The sequence below is a fragment of the Diplotaxodon limnothrissa genome, linkage group LG8 (genome assembly GCF_057381915.1).
Source record: "Diplotaxodon limnothrissa isolate DT_005_m linkage group LG8, D_limnothrissa_male_GT1.1, whole genome shotgun sequence".
NCBI lineage: Eukaryota > Metazoa > Chordata > Actinopteri > Cichliformes > Cichlidae > Diplotaxodon > Diplotaxodon limnothrissa.
In genome coordinates, this window is record NC_140603.1 from 6,731,666 (window position 1) to 6,742,212 (window position 10,547).

At 41.8% G+C, this 10,547-nt stretch overlaps 1 protein-coding gene across 4 annotated transcripts; it reads right to left on the minus strand.

The window, feature by feature from the left end:
- Window positions 1-7,868: 7,868 nt before the first annotated feature.
- bsk146 (brain specific kinase 146) lies at window positions 7,869-10,094 on the minus strand. 4 transcript variants are annotated; one of them, XM_085360370.1, is made up of 6 exons: window positions 9,923-10,094; window positions 9,048-9,250; window positions 8,733-8,924; window positions 8,291-8,651; window positions 8,089-8,212; window positions 7,869-8,034 (listed from the first exon to the last, which is right to left on the minus strand). In XM_085360370.1, the coding sequence occupies exons 1-6, from the start codon at window positions 10,092-10,094 to the stop codon at window positions 7,869-7,871; spliced, it is 1,218 nt and encodes a 405-aa protein (XP_085216496.1). The 4 variants fall into 4 exon arrangements, with proteins under 4 accessions (XP_085216496.1, XP_085216497.1, XP_085216498.1 ...); XM_085360371.1 differs by having other exon boundaries at window positions 8,086-8,149; window positions 8,267-8,651; XM_085360372.1 differs by having other exon boundaries at window positions 7,869-8,038; window positions 8,096-8,209; window positions 9,923-10,067.
- Window positions 10,095-10,547: the final 453 nt, after the last annotated feature.

Here is a 10,547-nt window from a genome sequence, read left to right on the forward strand (position 1 = left end):
TACTGCACACGGTGTTCCTGAGGGCAGCTTGCATGCACTTTTATGCAGCAGACTCTGTTGTTAGTAATACCAGATACGTGCTGGGCCGCCTCCTAGTAAAACCCTCTGACTGCACAGGTGCTCACCTACTCTGTGGGACTGGCTCAAACCCAGCGTACCTGTTGAGGACGTCAGACTCTGTTTTTTGTTTTAGAAGAAAAAGTCTTTGTGATCAGTTTTGGTGTTAAAGTCTGTGTACTTCTCCTTAGCGCCATTAGGAGCAGCGCTGTGCTGTGTGAGGCCCATTAAGCCATTACTCGATGTCAACAGACATCCACACAGAGGCAGCTGAAGGCTTCGTCTGCTTAGTGTCTCACCAGCAGCAGCAGGATACAAACACACACATCTCCCTACCCTGAAAACACCATGTCTGTTCCATTTGTGCCATCTTTCTGTTTTGCCGTTTTTATATTTTGTTGCAGTGAAATAATAAATGTTTTAATCAACCATTTTTAAGTAAGCAGGTGTGTCACTGAGCCTGTAGTTCTTTGTTTTTCGTTTTCCAGTTTCAAGCACTTGTACCAAATAGAGATTTTGGAGAATGTTTTATTATTACAGTCTTGCAAAATGCTTGGATTTTTTTAAAACTATGTTGTATGTGTGTTAATCTCAGGGCTGAATCTCAGATATTCGAATGGGTTTTTATGTTTGTTTTCTTCTGTTGTGTCAACCCCACATTGACTGGAGCAATGACACATGTAGCAGGAAGTGCTCATCTCCTCAGATGTAACGCCTTTTTTCTGTCCTGGTTACACACTACTCGTCACATTCCAACGCCGCCTCCATGTGTCCGTCAGTGATGCGGTGTTTTGTTTTAGGACATGGACTGCTTCACTGTCACACTTTTGTCATCGTCTTATTTTTATGGTAACTTTTTTTGTATTGTCTTGTCCATTTGTTGGAGCACCAGAGGTCATGTAATTGTTTAAGAATAAATATTTTGTTCACTGTTTTTCTGAAAGAATTTTTTATCTTTATCTTGAGTAAAGTTTTTATCTCATAATATAGACATATTAGAATACTGCAAAGCATCAGAATGACTAATATGAAATTATATATTATGATTAAAAATAAATGTGAAATTGATATATAGTTATAGCATTTATCCCTTCATCCTGCATACTGAGGTGATGTCCACAGTTTGGCTCAGTTTTTCCAAAGTTGAGACATTTTTGTCTTTTTATTTATATGGTTGGGAAGAAAGCAGACAAGGGACAGCAGCATAAACCTGCAGCCATCTACAGATTTTTGTTGAATGCAATACATAAAACAACCACACACCCCTAAAAGAGAAGGAAGGGATGAAAGCATTTAAACCTGGGACACCTCCAGTAACTGGATAAAACCGTAGATGCTGCTCTGGGCGCAGTTGTTTAAAAGATGTAATCTGAATAACAATTATCCAGCTTTGACAGGGCCCTTACTTAATCCACTTTGTCTTGGTTGTTCAAAAGGACATTTTATAAAATCACACTGATCCAAAACTACTGAAAGCCTTACTGGTAATAACCAGTAACTTTACTGGGATGCAGAGGGCGCCAAAGTTCATGCAACAGAAAAGCTCCCTTATTAATTCATGATATTAAGTTTGACATTAACAGCTGTTATGTGAAATATCTAGTTAGCAATGCATTTGCTGTTTAATTCATAACCATATTTCACCTGCTTTGTCTTTATGAGAATGTAACAGCTCACAAACACTTAGCAAAAACACAAAGACAGGTGGAACTCATGCATGAGTAAATCTACTATTTAAAAGCGCGATCGTGGCTCAAGAGTTGGCAGTTCGTCTTGTAATCGGAAGGTTGCCGGTTCGAGCCCCGGCTTGGACAGTCTCGTCGTTGTGTCTTTGGGCGAGACACTTCACCTACTGGTGATGGCCAGAGGGGCCGACGGTGCGATATGGCAGCCTCGCTTCTGTCAGTCTGCCCCTGTGACTACAACTGTAGCCTCCACCAGTGTGTGGATGTGAGAGTGAATGAATAGTGGAATTGTAAAAGCGCTTTGAGGGTCCCGAAAAGCGCTATATAAATGCAATCCATTATTATTATAAAACAAAGTGTAAAAGAAGGGCTACAATGCAGTTTGCCATTCTCTTAACTCTGTTTTCTTGTTTGACTGCCTTTTGACTTTTTATTTCATTTTTCCTTTGAAGTCCATTCTATTCAGTTTCAATTCAATTTTATTTATACAGTGCCAAATCACAACAACAGTCGCCTCAAGGTGCTTTATATTTTAAGGCTTCAGTAATACAAAGAAAACAGAGAAAACCCCAACAATCATATGACCCTCTATGAGCAAGAACTTTGGCACCAGTGAGAAGGAAAAACTCCTTTTTAACAGGAAGAAACCTCCGGCAGCACCAGGCTCAGAGAGGGGCGGCCATCTGCGGTTGACCGGCTGGGGGGAGAAAGGAAGACAGGGCAAAAGCACGCTGTGGAAGAGAGCCAGATATTAATAACAACTAATAACTGAATAAAGAATGGTGTATCAGTATCAGTCTGATTCCAAGTATTTGCTGGGATCAGAGTGATTTGATATTTTCAAGAAAATTGATTAGTTACAATGTCCTAGAGGGGCGGGAAAAGAACAACAATTATCAAAAATGAAAATAAAGTACACGGTTAAACTATAAAACAAACGCTCTTTACTGTGATTTTTAGTAAAAAATTGAAGGTCACAAGCTAATTCATCATTAGCTGCATGCTATCAGGCGTCTATGGCCTCGTTAGGCTTAAATATTAGAAGTTAGTTACTGTGTCAGCTCCCTGAATCCAGAATTGAATTTAAAGTCCTCCTCCTGATATACAGAGGCATAATTCACCATCATGTCTTAACGATCGTCATATTAAATGGCAGAAACAATTCTGTGCATGATTCTCCTCTTATCTGCTTTGGTGCAAATAATTTTTTTTTAACTTACTTTGAAAAATCCTGGTAAACATGATTGAACCTTTGCCTCGCGTTTGATAATTAAAGGGTTCGCCTTAAAACTGGTGCATTAACTAAAATCTGAAATTATTCTTCTGAATTATACTTGGACACTGTACTCAGCCACCCAGCATTTACGTTTCTATGGAAACATTGTAACATATATCCAAAATACTTTACTAGCAGCATATACCTTTATTCAAAATATTTTGTGGTTTCAACTCATACAATACTAGAAGTAATTTATCTACTATTCTTGTTTTATTCATTTATAAATTTCAGTGCACTATATGAACATCATTAACCTGAGCCCCCATATTAAAATTTAAAATTAAACCTTTCCTGCCAGAGGTCTCTTCCTGCTAAAAGGAAGTTCTTTTCCCCCACCATCACCAAGTGCCTATTCACAGGTTACCATGGAGTGTTGAAGTTACTTATTTCTTCTTGGTTATAAAATTTGTCCACATTCTTTACGGTATTAGGTGCCCCTAAAGATTCCCTTGTGTGAATGCGATTACATAATTTCACCTGTATGAAATTCAATTGCATAACAAAGAACTCTTGGGAGGGGAAAAACAAGAAAAATGCAAATATCACTCGAACAAGAATTCTTATTTTATTGACTAAATCTCAGCTTACAGGAAGACAGTTGTATTGCAAAGACAGAACCGGGTACAAGTTCTAGTGCTGTGGTCATCTACTCACTAAAACTCCACAAAAACCATGATGCTTTGAAATACAGCTATGTCACCGGACAGAAAGACACTGGAACGCCATTACAGCACGTCACAATATGAATAGGATGAGGAGGCAGCGGTGGCTGACTCAGACGCTGGGAGGGATCAAGGGGGAGGTGGCGTATGACAAATGCACATCTCACTTTCTAGTTTTGTGTCACTCATCTTCTCTCCCAGCTTGTGAACGGATGTGTCCTCGTCTGCAGCGTACTGTATACTGCACTGGTATTTCATCTGAGCACAGTGCTTGTACCACAAGTTCTAGTGAATCATTTACTATCTTAAAATTATTCTGATAGGAAACTACAGCAGTACGGGGCGTGTCTTTCAAAATAAAGATTTACTTTTTGGTATTTTGATATTCTGTGTTTTGCTTGCTAACTCATAAAACAGGGACTGCAACTGATCATCATTCATTCATTAGAAATAACATCCTGTTGGCTAATTGTCTATAACTAACAACAGCAGTTACTTTGGATTGTTAGGTTAGACTGGAGGTTTGGGTATAATGTTTTATAAGACAACGTGATAAAAAGTCAAATTTTCTGTTTTAAAGAATGTTGGCAAGACGATGCTAAAACATCTGACTTTACCAATAGCTCTGTCTCCACTATCAAAATGTTAGCTAGCTAATTTAGCTACGGATGGTTCCATGCTTGGAAAAAAGAAGCAAGGCTAAAGAAGAAAATTGAATATTTCAATTTCAAAATACGCGACATAATTAAAAATTTACTTGTGTAAAAAGCAACATCAGGCTATTCTTACATTAGGGGTATGATAAGCTAATGTTGATCTCTTTACTAATGCAAGAGAATAATTCAGAAAAATCAAGCTGAATGACACCAAACTAAGACAGCTTAAAAACACTGAATTCAGGGGTTGTTTGACACAGATGAAAAAAATCCCGGATCCTGTTTGCTAAACACAATTTTCAAAACTCAACTGCCTACATAGCATAAAAGTAAAGGGAACCTTTTATTCATTTTCATGTCTTTGTCATAAACATACTGTTACAGTGTTAGATACTCATATTAATGATGCTTAGATAGTGAGGTCTTTGGATGTATAATGCCTGTGAGCTGAAAACTACCTTAAAACTTGTTTTAAACACTCAGGTTCTGATAGCTACCCTTGGATCAATATGATGTCACGAGAGGGAGGTGATATACTCAATACAGTCATCCCAGGAACATAGCTTTAGCTGCAGACACTGTCATCCCACCTGTCTGCTATTCAAACCTTCTGTTTACAATCGGCAGCCAATCAGAAGAAAGTTGTCTTAGAGGGGAGGAGCTAAAGTAGCTCGTTTCAGTTTAAAATAAATAACAATTACTTTGAAAGGAGCAGAATAGGTCCCCTTTAGTTATAGCAAATCTAAACTTAGCTTAAAGGAAAATGAAATATTGTAGAGCAGCATGAGAGCCTGTGTAGCCCAGAATGTGCCAAAGAAACAAAGGCTCTATTAGGGCCATTTTTTGTGTTTGAAATGAGGTGAAAGCCACCAGAAGTTGTATTGAGCTGCTGGCAATCTGCAGTCTTATCATTTAATATCACCGAGCCCTACGTACTGGCCCTTTTACAGAAATAGTATTAAAGGTGGCCATGGTGTCCATGTCTGAAAAGTGAAACCATTAAAGAGGTGCTTTAAACCCAAACTGTTTATACTGACCACCAGGCGATGATCCCTGTGGCTAAAATAGGAATTCCAGCCATGTGTGGTAAATGGAAAAAAACATCATTCGTTTCACTTTGCAAATTTTTGTCAGAAAAGCGAATTATGGAGGCCATGCTCATTGGCCAGTGACTTGTGACTGACAAAACGCATAACATGGCTTCATAGTCAGATCCACCTCTGGCTTGACACATCTGCTTTCCAAGCAAGAGCAAAGTGGTGACGCTGAAAACACAAATTCACAAACCAATCAATAATAATGTCTACACTACTGGGAGACTGGTTTGGTGTCGGCTCTTTTTTACGTAACAAGAATTGTCAATAAAACCTCCCACGTGTCTCTATTTACAAGAATCCTCACGTTGCTTATCGTTGCACGTTGCCATGGGTGCTTCAAGCACGTCACGTTTATTTGGGAAGAGCGCGAATGTTGAAAGATGGTTTCGGAGTGAACGCTGCAAAGGAACAATGACGCGATGAGGTAATGTGGCTTCATACGGTCATGCCAGTGTGGGATGTGCTTGGGCTCGCACGGTTTACTCCGCACAGCACAGCGCTGCTTGAAGTTGACAGATGGGGAGCAGTGTCCGCATCAGGACCGTCCTTTGTTCTGAATCAGGAGGCTGCCGATGAGGTCAGAGATTGTCACAAGATGCAGTTATTTACTCTCTCGCTGATCCAACGCATCATGCGGAGGGGCTGAGCTGGTCCTCTGTCAGATCCGAGCTGAGGCTACTGACGTGTTGTTTGTCACCGGTACACTAACTACAACTATAGAGTGCTACAGCCTGTGACGGGATAAACACTGAGCAGTTTTTCACAAGAGGGCTTTAGCACATACAGTTTCATGCAGTTTATGTCTGAAAAGCAACACAGAGAACATCCATTCACACACTACGCATGATCCACCCCCCCAAAGAAAAATAATTCAATTGATATTCATGAAGTCAAAAAGGAATGGATTAGTTTTGTTGTTGTTTTTTAAATCCAAAAGCAAAACATTTAAGTCCCTACATTTGATTCAAATTCAAATCTCTCGCTCTGTCTTCATGCTTAGCTTTTTTTTAGTTCCTGAAGGTGGTGAGATGAGCACACAACATTAATAGCATTACAAATACATCACACTGGATAGAAACTAAGTAAGTATATTCAGATTTTTTTTCTTTTAGCCCTAGGATGTCACAAGAGGTCATAACAGCAATATTCACTCTGGGACATGATGCAAGAAATTGTGCTACTGCAAAAAAATAAATCACATCACAACATTTTACCTTTTTTTTCCTCCTAAAGCCAGTTCAGATTCGAAGTTTGAATTACTCGTCATGCAGTTTATAAAAAGTGACTCTTGAGTGTTTGCTTTTTTCCCCCTGCACTTAATTGGAACAGATCATTTTTCTTTTTCAGACAAAGTTTAAAAGAAAACACATTTTTAAGTGAAGGTCTGGATGAAAACGTGAGCAAAGCAGACAGATCTTTTTCTTGTTCTCTTTTGGAAAAAACGCTTCAAAGGAACATCATACAAACGGAATTTCAGGAGTGAGTAGAAAAAAGTCTTCCAACTGTGAAGTAGATATGTTCATGGTGAAGAGCAGAGACATCGCACGCATTCGCTCCATCTAGTCTGAGATGAAGGAAAGCTGTAGATCATCTCACATAATGCGCAAGTATTCAGTATGTACAGCAGCATACCACACCTGTTACACAGCTATACCTCAACACCATATCACAATGCTGAGTCGAATGGGAAACAAAGAGAGCTACCTTACAAAAAAATAGAAAAAATAGATTGTGTAGTCTTTTTTTTTTTCTTCTTTTTTTAAAGATTCAAATAAATAATAAAATTCTCAAAGAAATATTAAACTACTTGTTTTAGATTCAAACGCACAGCGACGCACACGGACACATTCACACTTTCATATTCTTGTTACAAGTAAAACACTGAAACCACGGCTCAGTCAGTCTTTTTATCTTGTAAGGTGTTAGCTTGAGCTCTGTTTCGGTCAAAAACACGAATCTTTTGTCCCTTGGCTTCTTAAAAAAAAACTTCTTATCAGTGTTGAAGAGATCACGAGGAGTTCTGCCCAACTCCTGCTGACTTTTTTATCTTTTTATGTTATTTTAATTCATTTTTTTTGCTGCAAGTATTGCTTTAAGGAATATATTTTGGTCTTCTTGTCAGATCGATTTAGTGGTGAAATCTCTAATGTAGCGTTTTTTTCTTCATTTTTCTACACTTGCATTTTGAACGTGTCCTTGAATTCCAAGTGTTAAAACAGGACATTCGACCAATCATGAGGAATGTGTGCGTTCTACAAAGACGTCCTCGGAAGTCCTCCGGCGCGTGTGTGTCTGCGCTCTTCCTTTCCCACAATGTTTAAAACAGGAGACGTGTTAGTGCTTTGTTATCGCTTTGTTTCTTTTCCCATGCATGAACATCTACGTGGTTGGATGAGAGGTATAAAAGTGTGTGCCGGTGAGCCCTGACATGCTCAGACGCAGATTTCTATGGGTGTCGGCACTAGCATGCGGCCGCCAGGTGAGCCGTTTTCTCGGGGCATTCGATCGTAGCTGTTGGTGGATGACACGGAGCTGTTGGTGGAGACGGACACGAAATGGTGGCCCCCGCCGGGTTCCATCATCCCTCCTTTGGCCCCGCTGCCTCCGCTCCCCCTCTTCACCGCCACTGGCAACATGGGAGAGAGGGGCGACACTGGGGAGCGAGGTGACAGAGTCTGCTGCTTCATCCTCTCCACGAGATGCTCCTCGTCTTCTTCCCCGGACGATGATGACGAGATTGTGCCGTCCACCTCCCCACGGACTCCTCCTCCACCTCCTCCGCCGCCGCCGCCTCCGCCGCCTCCGCCGCCTCCGCCACTAACTCTTTCGCCGCCACCTCCAGCAACCATGTTGCCGTTGTTGTTATCGTTCTCCGCGTCTAACATCCAGGAGTGGCTGAAGTACCCGAACACTTCTTTGACGGAGCAGCGGCGGTCCTGCTCCACCGATAGCAGGCGGCGGAACATGCGAAGGGCCTGCTCGGTGAAGCGCCTCCACTGCGACGGCACCGTGTTCGTCCTCCTCCTCTGCCAACGGATGAACTCCTGGTAGAAAGAGTCAGAGGGCAGAGCCTTCTCCCAAGGGAAGTTACCAGTCAGCATGCAGAACAGCAGCACACCGAAGGCCCAGACGTCAGTGCTGTAGTCCACGCAGAAGCCCTCGTGGCGGGACACATCGCAGAGCTCCGGAGCTGTGTAGGGGATGGTGCCGCTCACCTGGAGGGAAAACCCAACAGGTTACAGTCACTGGAGGAAACGTGCGAATATAAAAGCGTACAAAACTCAAACACTACTCACTCTTTTCACTGGTGAGCCAGCCCGGCGAGTCATTCCGAAGTCAGAGAGCTTGACCTTGCGGCACTCTCGGTCAAAGATGAGGATGTTTTCAGGCTTAATGTCCCGATGGACCAGCTTCTTACAGTGCAGGTAGTCCAGAGCGATGGCTACCTGGTGTACACAGCGCTTTGCTACTGTTTCAGGAAGACCGACCTTGAGGGCCAAAGAAAGGAAAAGCACTATTTTATTCAGGGGATTTTACAGTTTTAAGCCAACTTTCTTCTGACTGTGGATCAGTAATCATCTGTATTACTATCGTTATCTGCGAATCAGCACCTGTGGAGGAATTATATCGAAGAGGTCTCCCGCCACGGCGTACTCCTGTGCAAACACGTAGTACTCGTCGGTCTCGAAGGCGATGCCAAACATGTTGATGATGAAGGGGCACGGAGACAGGTACAGGGAGATGCTGTACTCCCGTAGAAAAGACTTCAGCTTGGTTGTCTTCTTCTTCAGGAACTTCAGTGCCATTTTTGTACCTTTTGGGAAAAATACAGATGTTTTTTTTACAGATGCACAAAAAAACCAGTTTTTGTATCACGACTTTACTGAGGTATTATTTTAAATTACTTACTTATTTAGATTTTGTTGAGGCTTAAAGTTAAACCCCTGTGCTGATTGGAGTGAACTGAAACTCTTTGAATTCAATTCAGCGTTATTTATGTCACTAAATCACAGCAACAGGGGCCTTAAGACGCTTTATATTGTTAGGTAAAGACAGAGAAAACCCCCGAAATCAGATGACCCCCTTCAAGCAAGCAATTGGTGACAGTGGAAAGGAAAAACTCCCTTTTAACAGGAAGAAACCTCCAGCAGAATTAGGCTCAGGGAGGCGCAGCCATCTGCCATGACCAGTTGGGGGTGTTGTCGTCTATCCAAGAAGACCGTGCTTGAGATTTCTGCTATTTTAATTATTAGTCTGTAACTTTTCACTAAGGAGGTTTCTGTCTGTACATTTATGAATGCAGTTATTTAACCAAGCTTGCAATTTAGCATTCCATCCACTAATCTAACTATTAACACTTCTGTCTAAACAAAGGGACATCTCATTAGGAGCCAAAAGCAAAATTACACTTAAGGTGCAGAGACCAAAACAAAAAGGTGACAGCGCAATCACTTAAGACGTCATGTACTCTGTGGTGGTCCCTTACCTCTGATCTTGTGAATGACCAGATCCACCTTGCCATAGGTTCCCTTGCCCAGCTCTCTGATCACCTCGTAGTACTTGTTGACCTCTAGTCTCTCCAAATTTTGGGCAGCAATCAGCTGCAGCTCATCCAGGATGTCCATGTTGGCTCGAGAAACCAGCGGAGAGGAGGTCATGGTGCGGACTGCTTCAGGGTGCAAAAAAAACTGACTCGGGTAGGACAGGAGCAGCAATAGCAGCTAACAGCTGGTGTCACTGTACAGAAAGAAGAGAGGAGAAACATTTTGAAAACTGCTTCATCCTTCTACTCTTCCTCATTTCAAGTACAACAAGTTGGCTGTGATAGGACGGGCACACGAAGAGAAAAACAGGCTCTCGTCCTCTTGTGGGACCAAAACAGGAGCATGTGATGTTTGTGTTGCATTCCAAGGTCGGCAATGCACAGCACGCTGTCGACACCGAAGCTCACAGCGTGCTGCTCTGATCTGCAGTGTGATAGCCGCTGAAAATGCTAATTATCTGCAGTGAAGGCTTAAGTAATTCTAAATGCTCGCCAAGGGGGATACCAGAGCTGAGCTGTGAGCTGAGTCACACACACACACACACACACACACACACACACACACACA

Coding starts and splice junctions, on each gene's coding strand:
- bsk146 (XM_085360369.1), bottom strand. CDS start 10,094: ATGACCTCCTCTCCGCTGGTTTCTCGAGCCAACATGGACATCCTGGAT. Junction 8,925..9,047: donor TCGATATAATTCCTCCACAG/GTGCTGATTCGC, acceptor TTGGCCCTCAAG/GTCGGTCTTCCTGAAACAGT. Junction 8,652..8,732: donor CTGGCTCACCAGTGAAAAGA/GTGAGTAGTGTT, acceptor TTTTCCCTCCAG/GTGAGCGGCACCATCCCCTA.